Source organism: Urocitellus parryii, chromosome 13, assembly GCF_045843805.1.
Source record: "Urocitellus parryii isolate mUroPar1 chromosome 13, mUroPar1.hap1, whole genome shotgun sequence".
Taxonomy (NCBI): domain Eukaryota; kingdom Metazoa; phylum Chordata; class Mammalia; order Rodentia; family Sciuridae; genus Urocitellus; species Urocitellus parryii.
The window spans coordinates 25,615,378-25,633,591 of record NC_135543.1 but is presented as its reverse complement, the minus strand read 5'-3'; the positions used below and the strand labels follow the sequence as shown (position 1 = coordinate 25,633,591).

The following is an 18,214-nucleotide window of genomic DNA, read 5'->3' as shown; positions in this document are numbered from 1 at the left end:
AATAAAGCTTGTGCAACATTAATGAATCAAGGGCCACAAGAAAATGTGTCATAACAAAAGGATACAAAGTATGACATTTTTAGACATTTGTCTATTTTCACACAAGGTTCTTGACAAGTTATCTTTGTTACACTAGAAAACTCATGCAGCACATATAAGAAAGTAATAAAACAGTATTGAAGTGGAAACAGAATATGCCTGCAAGAGACCACTTTTCACAAGAAAATAAGGATCACATGTACTTCTGTAATTTTGACTAAAACATATCACAAGAAATACTATGAAAAAAAATGACAATTTTGTAGAATAAATTCCAAATATGTAGCAGCTGAAGAGGAACTGTCAAGTGGCAAGGCAAAGTGGAGGCCAAAAATAAAGACATGTATACACACTCTCACTCATATATACCCTTCCATATGTTTTATGTACTCATCATACACAATCTTATATTAGTTGATGCTACAAGATATATCAAACATATCCGTAGAAATATATCCATAACAGGCTAAAAATTTTTCCATAAAGAACATTTCCATGAATAAAAGAATATATTTGATATATTCTTTAAAATTTTCAATAATATTGAGACCCATTATCAATTTTTTAAAGTAGTCTTTAAAACCATTTGCCGAATTATTTTATTCATTGGTATTCTTATACATGAAAAGTAATTTTCAGAGTGAACTTTTCTTAAGTGATAAAACAGAGGGGGAAAGAAGTGGTAACTTACCCAGGCTATGATTAACAGGGGAGAGAGTAGTAGGAGACAGTTCTGCTGGAGAGCCTAAAACAAAAAGAATCAATTTAAAAATAGATATTTAAGTGTTCCTAGAACTGTTGATTCTGATCAAGTACAAAAACCCCAGTTGTATCTGGCTGTAATTATCACCAATAATACACAGATAATTAAATCCCCAGAATTCAAAATATATTAACAATTTTATTTTAGTTTAATTTGTGAGCTTCAATATATAAAAGACACAAAATCATATAAACACTATTGGCTTATTATCTGGTTTCCCCTTCCAGAAGAATCCACTATTAACAATTTGTGTACTTTGCAAAAATAGTCTATGAGTCATAAGTAAATTTATTTTTCTTCTGTGCCTCCTCTTTTCATACACAAATAGCTCAGTTCTGAACTTCTAGACTACTCTCAGAAACTTCATATTAGTGTTTCCTTATCATTTACTTGTCTATTTACCTATGCATCAGCACTATAAATTTACATCATGATCCTATATTTAGAGATATTCAGGCTACTCTTGATTTTTCAAACATTTTGTGTACTTCCAATCACATCTGAAGTATATTCTGGTTTAAACATTTTTGTCGTTGATAATATTTTGTAAAATTATCATTCACAGAATTTATACCAAATTACATTTCCAGTAAAAATACAAATGGTGAGGAGATATTATGATGATACTGTTGATACATGAAAACATGGTATTTAACTACAATTTTAATTCACATAATTCTTCTTATTAACACTGAGGAGCGTTATGTTTATTTATATTGTATTTCCTTTCTGTGAACAGTCTTTTTTCTTAGCTCATTTTTCTGTAAATATTGGTCATTTTTCTTACTTATTATACAGGCTCTTCAAGTATTAGAGATATTAGTCTCTTCATGGTAAGGTTTGCAAATATTTGTTCACCTGTTTCATGACTCAATTCTAATTTTGAGCATGCAGCATTAAAAAAGTCCTTTTACATATGATTTGCCAATCATTTGGGTGTTTGTCTTACTTTTGACTTTAAGGTACTGCTTTTAGTGTTTTCCTACTAAGCATGATACAAGACTTGATGCTAAGAAAGATAATTACTCAGGATTTTGGTATCGATAGCCTCAAGCAATACAGGTGTAGATTGCCATATCTGTAAGGTTTTGTAATCATTATTTTGACAATCTACAAGTTTTGTCTTTTTCTATGCTCTGCAACAGTTTAAAAATTGTGTTATAAAATCACATTCTTTAAAAGTTTGGTAAATTCCCTCATGAAACTGTTTGCAGTTAACAATTTTCTGGAAATTACTCTGAGACATTTCTCTATTTCTCCCATGGACGTTGATTTAAGATAGCTGTTTCTTGGAATTAGTTTTGTTAAATTACATTTTCTGAGGAAATTATCTGATTCTTTGTGTTTTAACAAGTTAGATCTAATCAAAAAGAGGGCACAAATACACAAAATAAGAAAAAAGAATGAACAAACTCTAGATAAGAAAGAAAAAAAAATCACTGAAATGACATTACTCAATTTCATGTGACTTTTAAAACATATTTTTTGAAAATGCTAAATAATGCTATTATGATTATAAATATAGAATCAATTTCGTTTATGATCATCATTCTCTATATTTAGGCAAAGTTACCTTGAAGAACATGAGATCTCCCAAGCTTAAAATGCATGTGGGAGATGGTAGCTTCATGCAGTCCACTCCACCACACACCACCATAACCACAACACAAAGGGAAGGCCACAAAGGAGAAATGGCAGCCCCCAAATAAAGAGACACATCAGAAGAACAGATGATGACAGTATTTTAGAACCCAGAATAGCTTTCCTCCATAAGTTACATTCTTTATTATTCCTCAGCCTGAAAAATCTGCTGGCAAGTCACAACAGGTACAACTAAGAAAGGTCAAAATACATTTAGAACAATGAACTAAAATTCAGTGCTATTTCCTGAAGCAGACATAAGATAAACAAACTATCAGAAATGGAGGAAATTGCCATATTTCTTAACTGTTTACTCTTCTATTAAATACTTATTTGAAATGACCAGTAGCGTCACAGTTCATTAATTTGGACTAATTAAGAGTTTAGTCAGATTCTTTACAGAACTAGGAAAAGTGGTCCTAAAATTCAGATAGAAAAATAAAAGGCCTAGAATAGCCAAAGCAGTATTGAGCAAGCAGAGCAGTACTGGAGGCATTACAATACCTGATCTCAAATGATTCTACAAAGCTACAGTAACAGAGACAGCATGATATTGACCACAAAACAGACAGGAAGACCAATGGAATAGAAGACAGAGACAAACCCACACAGATACAGTTATCTGATATTTGACAAAGATACCAAAAACATACACTGGAGAAAAGACAGCCTTTCAGCAAAAAGTACTGGAAAAACTGGATATACATACGTAGAAGAATAAAACTAGATCCCAACTTTCACCCAGCACAAAAGTCAACTCAAATCAAAGACCTAAAAATTTGTAACTGCTGGAAGAAAACATAGGCTCAACAGTAACGGCAGTTTCCTCTGTTCTAATAGTTCCTTCCATTTCTAATAGTTAGGGAACCTCTTTAAGACCTCTAAAGCTCAAGAAATAAAACTAAGGCTCAATAAGTGGGACAATATCAAATTAAAAAGCTTTTGCACAGCAAAGGCATTAAGAGTATGAAGAGAGAGCCCATAGAACGAGAAGAAATTTTTGACAGCTAAACAAATTTTTGACAGGTGACTCCTCTAACAGGGAATCAACATCCAGAATATATCAAGAATTCAAAAAACACCAGAGCAGCAAATAATCCAATCAATAAACAGGCAAAAGAGCTAAACATACATTTCTCAAAGGACTAAATACAAATGGCCAACAAATAAATGAAAAAATGTTCAATATTCCTAACAATCAGGGAAATACAAATCAAAACTAGACCGAGATTTCATCTCATTCCAGTTAGAATAACCATCATCAAGAATACAATTAATAATAAATGCTGGTGAGGATGTGAGAAAAAGGTACATTCATACATTGTTGGTAAGACTGCAAATTTATACAACCACTTTGGAAAGCAGTATGAAGAGTCCTCAAAAGACCAGAACTGCCACCATCTGTCCCACTCCTTAATATTTACCCAAAAGAACTAAAATCAGCATACCATAGTGATACAACCACATTAATGTTTATAGCAGTGCAATACAGCAGACAAATTATGGAACCAGCCCACCAACAGATGAATGGATAAGAAAATATGGTACATGTACACAGTGCAATTTAACACAGCCATGAAGAAGAATGAAATTATGACATTTTCTGGTAAATGGATGGAACTGGAGAACATCATATTAAATAAAATAGGCCAGACTCAGGAAGTCAGAGACTGAATTTTTTCTCTCATACGCAGAATTTAGATGGGATAAAAAAAAAAAAACCACAAAACACCACAAGGGGGGTAAGGGTCCCATGAAAATAGAAGGTAGATTAGTGGAGTAGAGAAAAGAATTGAGGTGAAGGAAGGAGTGATGGGAAATAAAGGGAAGAAGTGTGCAATGAAATTCACCAAATTATGCTATACACAAACGAATATACTACGGTGATTCCACTTTATGTGTATCTATAAAGCACCAATTAAAAATAATAAACAGAAGGAAGACCAGCAAAGGAAGGTGAACAGGAGGAGGGAAGAGAAGAAGGAAAGAGGAAGCACTAGGGATTTAAATGAAGCAAATGATATTCCATGTGTGTATGAACTGTCAAAATGAACCCACTATTATATATGTAACTACGACGCACTATCATAAAAGAGTTCAGTCAGATGTGACAAGTTAGTTTCACATATTTTATAAAAAGAATCGCTCATTATAAAATTTTAAATTGATTAGCTAACAGAAGCTATCAGAAAAACTTAAAGACAAATAATCAATAATTAGCCTATGGATTATTCATACATACATGTTGCTACTTAATTCTGGCCTACCAACAGACTTTCTAGGTATGCAAGTACTACGTAGTCAGTTTTAGCCAGTTTGAATCAGCAGTGCCTATGATTTGCAGCTAAAACATCTAGCAAAATCCTTGTATACGCTTTGGATACAAGTTCACATATATTTTGAAGGATACATTTTTCAGAGAGAAATGTTAAAGATATTAATATAAGTAAGTGCCCAAAGAGGTAGTCCTCATGTGACTTACCCCCTAAATTTTTTCTTCTGTCTCCCCAGTCACAGTGCAGGATCTTTCATGGTCATCTTCACCTTCAAGCAAACTTAGTACCGATGCTGCCTCAGTGACATAAGCCCCCCAACCCAACCCACCCCCCCGCCGCCACCACCACTACTAAGGCCTTTGCATGTAAGGTCATGAATGTAGTATGTTTGCATACAAGTTCATATATATTTGTAGGGCACATTTTCAAAGAGGGAATGTTAGATAGTTTCTTAAGTGCTAAAGTAATCTCTTGGTGTTTAGTTTCCCCAAGAATTTCTGAGCTAGTGTTTCATTGCACTGTCACTCCATATTGACATCTACCAATTTAACAAGTTTGAAGGAGGAACTCTTAACAAAAAATTTTGCGGAGACACTGGGGATTTAACCTAGGGGTGCTTTACCATTGAGCTACACCCCCAGTCCTTTTACTTTTTATTTTGAGATAGAGTGTTGCTAAGTTGCTTATGGCCTCCCGAAGTTGCTGAGTGAGGCTAGCTAGCCTTCTGAGTTGCAGGAATTGCAGGAATGTTCCACCAAACCCAGCATGTATCAATTTCTGATTTTTGGTTTTTGTTGTAAATATCACACATTCTTTTTTGCCCATTTTTCTATTAACTACTATATTTTCCCTCTTGTTTTGCAAATTTTTTAAATTTAGAATCAGTTCATAGAACTGCCTTTATAAATGTTTCCCCCAGTCTTTGGATCTGGTTTGGTGGTTTTGTTGTTGTGGTGGTGCTGGGGATTGAACCCAGGGCCTTGTGCATGTGAGGCAAGCACTCTACCAACTGAGCTATTTCCCCAGCCTTGAATTGGTGTTTCTTTCAAAGTGACATTGGTGTTTTTTTTTTTTTTCTTACTCTCAAAAACAAAAAGAAAACACACACACATAAACACGAAACAAAAATACCCATTTTTTTTTTTTTTTAAAAACTAGGGAACGAAAGCAGGGGAGCTTTATCACTGAGCTACATTTCTAGTCTTTTTTTAAGACAGGGTCTTGCTAAGTTGAGTCTAGTCTCAAACTTACAATTCTGCTTCAACCTTCAGAGCTGCTGGGATTACAAGCGTGCACCGCCACACCTGTCAATACTTTATTTTTTACAGTAATTTGAGGTTCACAGCAAAACTGAGTGGAAAAACAAAAAGATCCCATATACCCCTACAACCACCATTCCCACAATCTTTCTACCAATATTCTCACACAGTGGTACATTTATTACAATCAATGATCCTACACTGAAACATCATTACCATCAAGGTTCCCAGTTTTCATTAGGGTTCAATCTTTGTGTTACTCTGTCCATGGGTTTTGATATGTATCTACCATCTGTAGTATCACATGAAATAGCTTCACTTTACTAAGAATGTCTTATATTTCATATATTTAATACTTCCTTCTCTGTAACTCCTGACCTTTTAACTGCCTCCAAAGTTTTGCCTTTCCCAGAACATCATATAGTTGGAATCATATACTATGTAGCCTTTGAGACTGACCATTCTCATGTAAATATGCATTTAATGTTCCTCCATGTCTTTTCATGACTTGATAGCTCCTTTCTTTTTCACTGAATAATACCACTTATCTGGATGTGCCACAGATGGTTTACCCATTCATTTATTAAGAACACCTTGGTTGCAAATTATGAATAAAGCTGCCATAAAGACCCACGTTCAGATTTTTGTGTGGCCTATGTGTTCAATTCACATGGGCAAATACCAAGAAGCAAAACTGCAAGATTATATGTTAAGAATATGGTTAGTTTTGTAAGAAATTGCCGTGCTGTCTTCCAAAGTGGCAATATATCAAGTCAGGACATAGGCAGATGCAAAATGGGGCCTGCTAAAAGGGAAACCAACTAAAACTTTAATGGCCCTCATGGGTAATTGGAATTAAGAAGGCCAAAGAACAAAGCCAGTTCAATTCATCAGCTTGTTCTAATATGTCATTAGCTGAGTACATGCAGCAAAGAGAAATCCTGGGCAAGGCCAGAAAGCAAAAAGATAATCCTGTAGTCTTGTCATTCTCTTATCCAAAAGCCCTGCCAAGGAAGGGCACTAACCTTCTCTGAAACCTGAGATAATCTGCTAATAACTGAAGCACCAAATCATCACCCATCCAACTCAATTTCTAATTAAAGGGGAGGGATCAGCTTCTCAACTTAGCAACTAGAAAGAGAAAGGGATGAAAGTGAAAACATGTACCTATAATACTCCAGTATTATTTTATATAAAACACCAATTATCCAATTAAAAATCATGAAACATTCAAAGTAGGAAAATCTGATCCATAGTCAAAAGATGCACCAGATAAATGAGCAGACCTATATATTAACCAGACACTGGAATTATCAAATAAAGACCAAAGTGAAAACTGCAAAACTGGAAGAGTATATGAAATGAAGACTTAATTGGCTAAGCAGGCCAAATATTGGACCCAGGTGTATATGATCATTTGTTTGTCATATGACCACTAGATAAAGAAGCCAAACCAAATCAATGAAGAAAGGTTAGAATGAAGAGCAGGAATAAAAAGCAAAAAAGGTAAATATAAAATATTACTTATTTTCATTTAAAAATGTTTTAAGGCAACAGTAACATTGTATTTTGTAGTTTAAATATATTTATTAGGTAAAATATATGTCATAGCACAAACAATGGGAGTGATGAATAGAATTTGTGTTATAAAGTTCTTATATTTTACAAGAAGCTGTAAAACCTTACAAGTAAAGTAACCTTCTAGGTCAAAGGCAGTAAACACAATGTAATCACTAGAATACCTATAGAGAAAATAATACTAAGTGCTGGCCAGGTATACTGGTGCACGCCTGTAATCCCAGAAATTTAGGAGGCCAGGGGAGGAGGACTGCAAGTTCAAAACCAGCCTCAGCAACTGAGCAAAGCCCTAAACAACTTGAGGAGACCCTATCTCAAAAAAATAAAAAGAGCTAGGGATGTGGCTCAATGGTAAAGTGCCCCTGGGTTAAATCCCCAGTACCAAAGAAAAAAGAATGCTGAGGTGCTGTTGCTAAAAAGCTGAAAGAGAATTAATAGAATGGAATAAATATATTGTATTAGTCTATAAAATGAGAAAACAGGAAGAGAGCAACAAAAACTATATAAGACAAAGTTAAAAAAAAAAGTAAAATAGTGTCATAAATTCCCATCATAACCATAATCACTTTAAATATAAATGGCTTAATTTTCCCAATTTAAAGACATAGATTCTTAGGTTGACTAAGGGACAAAATGATAACCACAATAAAGCATCATAAATATAAAGATGTAGGTAGACTGAAAGTAAAAGGATAAAAAATATACCATGCAACCCCTAAGAAAAAAGATATAGTGATACTAATGAGGCAGATTTTATAATTTGTTTCAATTAATATCTTATATAGTAACTCTAAATGTGTTATCACCCAATTACAGATATTAAAAATACATGAAGCAAAATAGAAATACAGGAAGCAAAACCTGACAGGACTAAAGTTTGAAACAACAAATACAAAATTAGAGTTGAAGTACACTCCTTTTCACGACTGACAGAAGAAGTTAAATCAGAAAGCATTAAGTAAAATTTAACCCAGGCATGGTGACAAACACCTGTAATTCCAGAGGCTTGGGAGGCTGAGGATTCTGAGTTCAAAGCAGCCTCAGCAAAAGAGAGGCTCTAAGTAACTCAAGAGAGCCTCTAAGTAACTCAGTGAGACCCTGTCTCAAAATAAAATACAAAATAGGGCTGGGGATGTAGCTTGGTGGTTGAGTGCCCCCGAGTTCAATCCCTCCTACCTACCCCCCACCCCAAAAAAGAAGATTTAAAACACCATCAACCACCCTGATCTAAAAGACATTCAGAGAACATTATAACTGCAAAATACACATTATTTCCAATTTCAAAGGGCTGATGTTATATGGCATATATTGGACCATAACAAAACTGAATCAGAAATCAATGAATCAAACTTTTAAATAACTAATGTCAAAGAAAAATTTAAAAAAGGATCTATTAAAAATGATTACATGATAATGAAAAACAACATGAAGATTTGTAGTATTAAGCTAAAATAAGGCTTAGAAGGAAACACAGCTTTAAAAGCTTTTTTAGGAAAGAATCGACACTCTCAATGTATGCCACAACAAGCAAGAGAGGAGATTAACTGCAATGCAGCTAGAAAAAAATAATGAAATAGGCAACAGAAAATATTAACAAAAGCTGGTTCTTTGAAACAATCAATTGATAAATCCCTTGTGAGACTTTAAGAGAAAAGCGAATTACCAATATTGCAATTTAAAATAGGACATTACTACAAATCTCACAAACATTAATGGAATAGTGAACATTAGAAAAACTTTATTATAAATAATCAATTTTGCAGCCGAGATGAAATTAACAAATTTATTACAAAAGACAAAGTACTAAACACAACAAGCTGAACATTCAAATAATCCTTGATTTAAATAACCAACCTTATATATTCTCTTTCATAAAACAAGAGAACACCCTTTCCAATGTATTTTATATTAAAACTAATAGAAGCAATACAAGAAAAATAAAAACCAATCTCTCACAACAAGTGAAACAAATCCTTAAAATTAGCAATATTAAATCCATAAACAAGGCTGGGGCTCATCGGTAGAGCACTTCCCCAGCACATGCCAGGCCCTGGGTTTGATCCTCAGCACCACATAAAAATAAATAAATAAAATAAAGGTATTGTGTCCAATTACCACTAAAAAAAATAATAATAATAATAAATATTTAAAAATCCATAAACATTTTAAAGGGTTAATTCATCATAACCTAATAAAGTCAAGGTTGGCTTGTCATTAGAAAACTCACTTCGTAAAATTCACCTAATAAAGAATTAAGGAGTTGGGGATTGGGCTGGAGCTCAGTGGTGGAGTGTTTGCCTAGAGTATGTGAGATTTGGCCCCACCACTATGAATGTAATTAAGTAAAAGAACGAATAGGAGTAATTCTGTTTAATCCTGTTAATGGCTACAGAAAAAGCAATGGAGAAAATTTAACAGCCATTAATAAAACATACACAAAACATTAACAACAGAAGGGAACGTCTCAATTAGATTTAAAAATAAAATCTATAAAATATCCATAATTAACATCCTACTTAATAAAGAATTATAGAAGGTATTTCAGCAACAATGAAAAATGTCCATTCTTACCACTTCTATTCAACATATTACTAGATCTTAGATCTTAAATATTGGAAAAAAAGAAGGAAAACTATCCTTATGACATGGATGTACATGTAGAAAACCTCAGGAATCTACAGAATTCTAGAACCAAAAGGTGAATTTAGCAAGGATTTGGGAAAAGAAATCAAGATACAAAACCCAAATATCTTTTTTTATCCTAGGAATAATTGGAGATTTTTAATAATTAAAAAACAATATATTCATAATAGCCCTCAAGTGTAGCAAGGAACATTCTAATGAAAGATATTAATCTCCACTAAAATCTATAAAACATGGCAGAAAAATGGCATAGCCAATAAGACCATTATCCTCAAGTTCTTAAACTTGACCCCTCATTCTTCACTAATAGTCTTACTTTCCAATTTCATAGAGCCATGAACATGAACTGCTTGTGTCTCTGGATCTCAATTCCTTATTTTTCTTCAAATCTTTGAACAACCAACTTGCTTCCTTTTTCTTAAAGATTAATTCCTCCTTTAATATTTTCTTTAAATACACTTCCATAGCGCTTACCATGCACTAGTAACTGCTTTACAAATATTAACCCTATAAGTTAGGTCTAATATTCCTTAGGACACAATATCCTTATTTATTTTTTTTTTTAATGTGGTGCTGAGGATCGAACCCAGTGCCTCACATGTGTGAGGTGGGCACTCTACCACTGAGCTACAGCCCCAGCCCTGAACAAATAAAGTTTTAAAAATTCATTTTGACTTGGAAAGAGACTTATTTCAGAATACAACAAAATGAGATTTCTTGTGATATCTGATGTTATCTTTAAAATCCACAGACACTAATGGAGGAATAAAGGCTTAACCCCCAGAGAAATTTTTTTAAAGATTGGGGGGGGACCCATGCAAAAAAGTTATTCATATAGCTCCTGATTATTATTAGTGCTGGGAATTGAACTCAGGGCCTTGTGCATGCGAGACAAGCACTCTACCAACTGAGCTACATCCCCAGCCCTATAGTTCCTTGTTCTTGTTTTCTGTTTGCCCTTTTAAAAATATTAATTTATTCTATCCCAGAAGGTTATGAAAATGAATTTAATTATGTCCTTCTATGAAAGGTATGAACCAGAGTTGAGGTGAGGTCAAATTTTATCTAAATTGAGACTTGTCATTTGCAGGTAAATGGATGGAGTTAGAGAAGAATGCTAAGTGAAGTTAGCCAATCCCAAAAAATCAAATGCTGAATGTTTTCTCTGATATAAGAAAGCTAATTCATAGTGGGATAGAGAGAGGGAGCATGGGAGGAGTAGATGAACTCAGGAAGGGAGAGGGCATATGGTTAGAAATGATGGTGGAATGTGACGGTCATCATTATCCAAAGTACATGTATGAAGACACGAATTGGTGTGAATATACTTGGTATACAACCAGAGATATGAAAAATTGTGCTCTATATGTGTAATAAGAATTATAATGCATTCCACTGTCACATATAAATAAAAAAGAAAACGACATGTTTTCTCTCATATATGGAAGATAAAGGGAGAAAAGACACATCATAAAAGTAGAAAGGTGACTGTATTATAGAGGAAGGGGGTCATGGGGAGAAAGGAGGGAAGAGTGGAGGCAAAACTGATCAAGTTGTATTTCTATATATGCGGGAATATGTCACAATGAAAACCACCATTCTGCAGAGTTGAGATGAGCTAATGGAAACAATAATTTTTAAATGTTTAAAGATGAAATAATAAAAATAAAAACAGTCAAACTATTAAAAAATAAAATAAATAAATTGAGACTTGTCTATTTCTTTTTTTCTTTCTTTCTTTTTCCCCAGTGGGATCTCATTATGTTGCCAGGCTGGCCTTCAACTCCAGTGCTCAGTCTCTCTAGTAGCTGGGACTTCAGGCATGCACTACACCCTGCTGGAACCATGCTGTGGCACTAACGGAAACTGATGGTGGCCAAAAGACTTAAGTGAAATGATCTTTGTGAATCTCATGAATGAGATATTCACATTGTCATTATTATAGGAAGTAATTTTAAATGTGTCATTCCTTAAGTCAATAACAGTGCCCCAATGAAACAGATTAGAACTATTAAGTGAGGTTCAGAGCTAGCTCCAACGTTGAATTCACTTGAGATGAGTGAGTTACTCTCCATTTTAATTTATTTATTTGTTTTTTGGGTACCAGAGACTGAACCCTGGGGTGCTTAACCACCAAGCCACATCCCCAGCCCTTTTTAAAATATTTTATTTGAAAACTGAGCCCCATTGGTGAGGCTAGCTTTGAACCTAGGATACTCCTGCCTCAGCCTCTCAAGCAGCTGGGATGATAGGCATGCACCATGCCTGGTTCATTTTAAAATTTTGACTCATTCACCACAGGCAGTTATTATATTCATCTAATTGTTCCTTCTGTGTTTCAGTTGTACTGTCAAACATATTTATGCACCAATAGAGTACCTGTGGCCTTTTTCTGTCTGGCTTCTTTCATAAACACAATGCTTTCAGGGTACATACATACACACTGTAGCACTTCATGCTGTACTAGCATTCTTATAGTTGAATAATAGTCTATTGTAGAGAGACACACCTCATTTATTTACCCATTCATCATCTGATGGATATGTGGGTTATTTATACTTCTGGAATGTTATAAACAATGCTTATATGAATATTTATGTACAGGTTTGTTTAAATTTTCTTGGATATAGACCTAGGAGTGAAATTGCTGGGCTATACAGTAACTGATTTTATCTTTTAGAATAGCAAAATATTCCCAAGTGGTTGAACCACTTTTTATTTCTAGCAGTTTATGAGGATTCTAGTTTTTCTATATCCTCACCAACACTTGTTAAGTGTTCTTATCAGGGGCAAAAAAGAACACTGCTGATTGAAAAATAGAAGTCACTGGCATCCAGACATGTTACAACATTTGGAAAGCCAAGTATCATAACATTAAGATGTGTAATGTGTTATTTCCAGTGATAATGAGATTATTTCTTTCTACTATCCTAACAGTCATAAAAATGATAGCAATTTCACTGGCAATGTACTAGATATTATAAGTAATTATGTAACAACTGGTTTAAAACTTTGATGTGTATAATATTTATTATGTTAAAAATTTTTTGTTTATCCTTGTTTGGGCATGATAGCTAAATACCAGAAATTTATCAAATTAGGTCAGCTAGAAGGTATTCTGTGTAAATAATGGACTGTAATTCAGAACTATTAAGTTAAAAAAGAGCCCTGAAAAGCTGATCCTTATCCCTTACACCCCAAATCCCTCTGAAAATTTTATACTAATCAAAACAAAAGCATAGAATTCTTAAAAAGAATATTCTCAAAGTTTCATCCTACCAAGAGAATTTGTGCAAATAGTTTGTTAAATTTTTAGTAAGAACATGGACATCTTTGATGTTTCAGATACAGTTAAATCAATATAGAAGATTCCCGTTTTTTTGACATATTTCTCAACTTCTCTAAATTTGAGAGGGATGTGTCTGTCGTCTTTTGAGTTTCAGACAATGCAAGAAATGCATAGTTATCCCTCCGTATCTTTAGGAAACAGGTTTTAGGAACCCCTGTAGACACCAAAAAAAGTGCAGATTTTAAAGTCCCTTATACACAATGACATGGTAAATGCTATATAGGTAGTTTTTACACTGTACTGTTTAGGGAATAATGACAAAGTCAAGTCAAGTCTGTATATATTCAGTACAGATATAACTGACCCCTTGTCCACCCATATTTTTAATCCACGGTTGGCTTAATTCAGGGATGTGAAACCTGTGGATTCAGAGCACTAACTGTGTATCTGATAATTTTGCAATTTTAAAAAACATTTTTTACCTGTGTCCATACTTTGGTTCAATTGTTGATCACTTGTTTCTCCATCTTCACTGATATATCCAGGAGGTGGTGTTTCTACAAAATTTAGAACAAATCGAGTATAGTTGCAATTTAATTTCACCACTTTCTACCATCTACCAAATTTAACCAAAGAATCACTCCAAAGAACAAATAATAAATGTATATAACATTATTACAAAAACCAACATTGGATACTAAGGACCTATGTCAGGTTTTGATCCAAATCTTGCAGGTGAATCCTTAAAACCTAGTTTTAATACAATCTAGCTCTCTTGGTATATTTGCTTTGACATTATTGTCTGGCCTCGCTTTCATATGTACATAATCTGGGGCAAGAAGCAGATGCCTCGATTCTAACTCAGTAGGGATCAAAGACATTAGTACCTGCAATTTTTTGTTTTTACACTAATACACATCATTAATGGATACTTATAGGCCACTGCATAAAACAGAGGCAAAATGCTTCCTGAAAATAAATATTAGGATTCTACTGTGTCGTATCCAACATGTTTTCTGAACAAAATGTTTATGTTCAGGATAACATTTATTCAGCATAACATAACATTTATTCAGTATCTGAATAGCTGAATAAGCTTCAAAGAAAATAAAAACATTTACACGACTTTTACTTTATAATGTTAAATAGGAAAAATAAATTCATAAGATTTTCAAAAGTTTAACCTTTGTGTTGGTGAACAGTGACTCAAACGGAGAAACTGCAAACACATACCTAAAAAGGATTTTGTGATTATCCAAAGGAGGAGAAGTAAGATATGGTTAAGGGTCTTCACTTCACTAACCCTTAATAATGTGGCTCAATAAGCAACCATATAAGTTTAACAGAAATAGTAAATTTTTCATTTAAGAATAAGCATCCTAAAATCTTAAATATTGAAATTTTAAGAATAAAATATCTTCATATACTCAATAAAGAACATGAAAATAAGAATACTGCATTAAGATTATGCACTATTTAAAGGTTAAAACTAATAAAATCTTTGCCAGTTTAACCACCAGAGTCTCAAAGATCTAAGTAGGAAGTAAAACTGAACCTTAAGATACTTCATCTTAGGGGGGTGACTCAAAATGGGATAGGGAGGAAGAGCATGATAAGAAGACTACCACTAAATAGGGAAGAGAGGTGGGAGGGAAAAAGAGGGAGAAGCGGAGTTGCACGGAAGATGGAAGGAGAACCTCATTGTTATACAGAATACATATATGATGTTGTGATGAGAAAAAGAAAAAAAAAGTGTGTCACATTAGATTGGATAGAGAGAAAGGATGGGAGAGGAGGGGAGGAGTAGGAGGGATAGGAAGGGCAGCAGAATAGAATAGACAATATGATTGATGAATGTACATTCCATGTATATATTATATGTCAAAATACATTCTGCTGTCATACATGACAAAAAAATAAAAATAAATCGTATGGTTAAAAAGAAATTAAAAAAAAAAAGATACTTCATCTTCCTGTATTTCTTTACCTTTTTCCTTTATTATTTATCTAATAACTGATATTAAAGCTAGAAGCATTTAAGAGAAAATGTCAAAATTTCTTTAAAAATGAGATAAACAATAATTCTTTAGCTTTGCTCTCACTTCGAGCCAGACAAAGTCTCACTGTCTGGAAAAGTGAATAGGTATAAATCACTTCTGATTTTCTACTTTATATACTATTAACACCTGAAGAATTAAAGTAATAAAGAAGAATAAAAATTAAAAATAGATAAGGTCAAACATCTTCACATGTGAAGGCCATTTTATGTTTTGATTAACATCCTTGGAAATAATTACTCGGTACGTATCTTATAAAACTGTATGCTTACAACTTAATTGTCAAATCAAAGACTTAAAATGCCTCCCTTCCTCCTATCACTTGCACATGCCAAATTTATGAAAGACTGAATTTTTCTACCTAGGAGAAGTCCTGCTTTATAGTTCTGCTATTCCCTTCCTATCCTACTCTATCGTACTGTGCCCCACCCATTGCTCTTACCTCCCAATTTCTCAGAAAGCAGACTTGCCAGCAATAAAAAAAGCAGTGTTAAATCCTCTTTTGGAATGTAAAGAAATGTACATTAAAACAAACTACGTACCATATGTAAAACTACCTTTTAAAAAAATTTTTTAACAAAAGTTTGTTTTTTTAAATTTTTAGAAGTCTTCAACGAACAAGGACTGTTCCGATGATAAAATATATTAAAGAAACATTTTTACTATACTTGGGTTAAGTTGATTATATATTTTCAATTGTATAAAATGAAAATAAAGGATGGAATAGAGGAATGTTTTTAAAAGAAGGAAAAACTGAAGAGACTAAAATTCCAGTATGTAGTTTAATACTCATTCTAATATCTTCAGTTTCTGCTAGGGAAAAAACAAAGGGAAACACGAGAAAAGAAATAAGTGTAGTAGTTTTCTCCTTAAAAACAAATAAACAAACAAAAAAACAGTAAAAACTAAAAGGGCAAGTACTGTACTGTGAAATATTAAGAGATCACACAAGAAATTTAACCAGAGTTAGAATAGAATTTGAGAACTATGTAAATTTTTTCATTTCATCACTACTGAGGTCCATGAAAAATAACCCAAATAGGAGGTTGGAAGTTACATTTACATCAAAAATTATCAAATTATTTAAGAAAAAGTGATTATTTGGTAAATTTTTTTAGTTATATTTGTTCAGGAGTACTCTTTTCTTATACCACTTATTTTGTTTACATTCTGCATTTCTCTCAGCTTCAACAACTAAGAAAAACTTACTAAGATCTTTTCTTTGCTTTGATTAAAGTCCCCTCAAAAGAAAATTAAATATAAAGTAAAACTTTTCTCCAAACAAAACTAAGCTTATACATTCTGCAAAACAATCACTGTCAAATCAAACTTTAATATCCCAAACCCTTAGACAATTTTTTAAGTGAAACCACAATTTATTAATACCTGAATGCTTATGACAAAATTTTTATCTAAGTTTAAAGAGATTCGGAAGGTAAAAATACCTGGAATATAATTACTCTGTGGCTCAATTCCCGCTGGGAAGTTAGTGTTTTCTGGAATGGAGTGGGTATAATCATCCAGAGGCGGTAATTCTGTTAGAATTTCAGTGTGTCGTGGCACTAACACCGGAGGCAAAACTGCAAAAGTTAAAGAAATCTAAGTTAATGGCAAGAAGCAAAAGCATGGAGATGGATGGCTTTATTTAAAAGTTTCACAAGGAAGGATAAGGAGGCAGTCTTATTTTTAAAAGTTAGGATCTACCTACTTAGTATTAGTGACTAAGAAATTGATAAATCTAAGTGTGGCTTTAACTTATCATTTAGGCCACTATTTAAATTTCTAAGTTTACATTTATTTCATACTTTGGGGCAAAATATAAATCAGCAGAAAAAGTTCACAAACCTCCACTGAAAAAGGTGAGGAAAGATCTGCTTGGATATATAAAGTCAGATTTAAGAAATTTCCTTAAAAAAAAAAAAAAAAGTTGTGTTTTTTTTTTAAAGTAAGTTTCAAGCACATAGCCAATGAAATAAAGTCTTACTACAAACTTCATTCAGTAACTTTTATAAAAATATTGCCATTAAAGTACTTCCAAAAGTAGAGTAAAATGCTTGAAGCACAGAATGCAGAGGTAAGTCAGTTCTAACGGCAAAATCTGTGGGATTTCCTGAATAGGTACTTTGATGTCAAAAGAGTATAACAGTCCAAGAAACTGGCAGACCTAACATGTTTTTCTATAAAAACTGAGGGAAAAAAAATTTAACTACTGATATATAACATGCTGAATTTAGGATAAATTATTAGACTTTTTACCCTAAAATGTCCCTGGGTCACAAGAATACCTAAATAAACTTAAGTTTAGGCACTTAATTCAAAGCCAGGAAAACCCTGTAATTTTCCTACCTGGTGTCTCGACTCTCTGATAGTGGTAAGGATTTACACATACTTCATCCTTTTTTAAATTAAACGCATATTCGCAGTTTTCAATTGCCTTGAGTTCATGATGACTGTGAAGATCAGGCCAGCGCCATAACCGGCAATAGATAACATGTGGTAACCCTTTTCGATGAGAAACTTGAAGGCGACCATCAAGAGATCTGTTGGGAACCAAGGGGGAAAAGAAGGAGGAATATTTAAAAAACAAACTAACAAAAACAAAACATAGGTGTAGGCAAATGGGCTAATTAATACACTAAGAGCATAAAGAAAGGAACAACAGCCACTTA

At 33.4% G+C, this 18,214-nt stretch overlaps 1 protein-coding gene across 6 annotated transcripts in view; it reads right to left on the bottom strand.

Moving 5' to 3' along the window:
• Positions 1-18,214, bottom strand: part of Smad2 (SMAD family member 2) — an 87,285-nt gene that overhangs the window by 14,262 nt on the left and 54,809 nt on the right. For all 6 annotated transcript variants that reach the window (XM_026393773.2, XM_026393771.2, XM_077792171.1 and 3 more), the window contains 4 exons: positions 17,892-18,085; positions 16,991-17,125; positions 13,971-14,045; positions 731-784 (listed from right to left, as the gene is read on the bottom strand). In XM_026393773.2, coding sequence (XP_026249558.1) covers positions 731-784; positions 13,971-14,045; positions 16,991-17,125; positions 17,892-18,085 — 458 coding nt within the window. The remainder of the gene's footprint in view (positions 1-730; positions 785-13,970; positions 14,046-16,990; positions 17,126-17,891; positions 18,086-18,214) is intronic.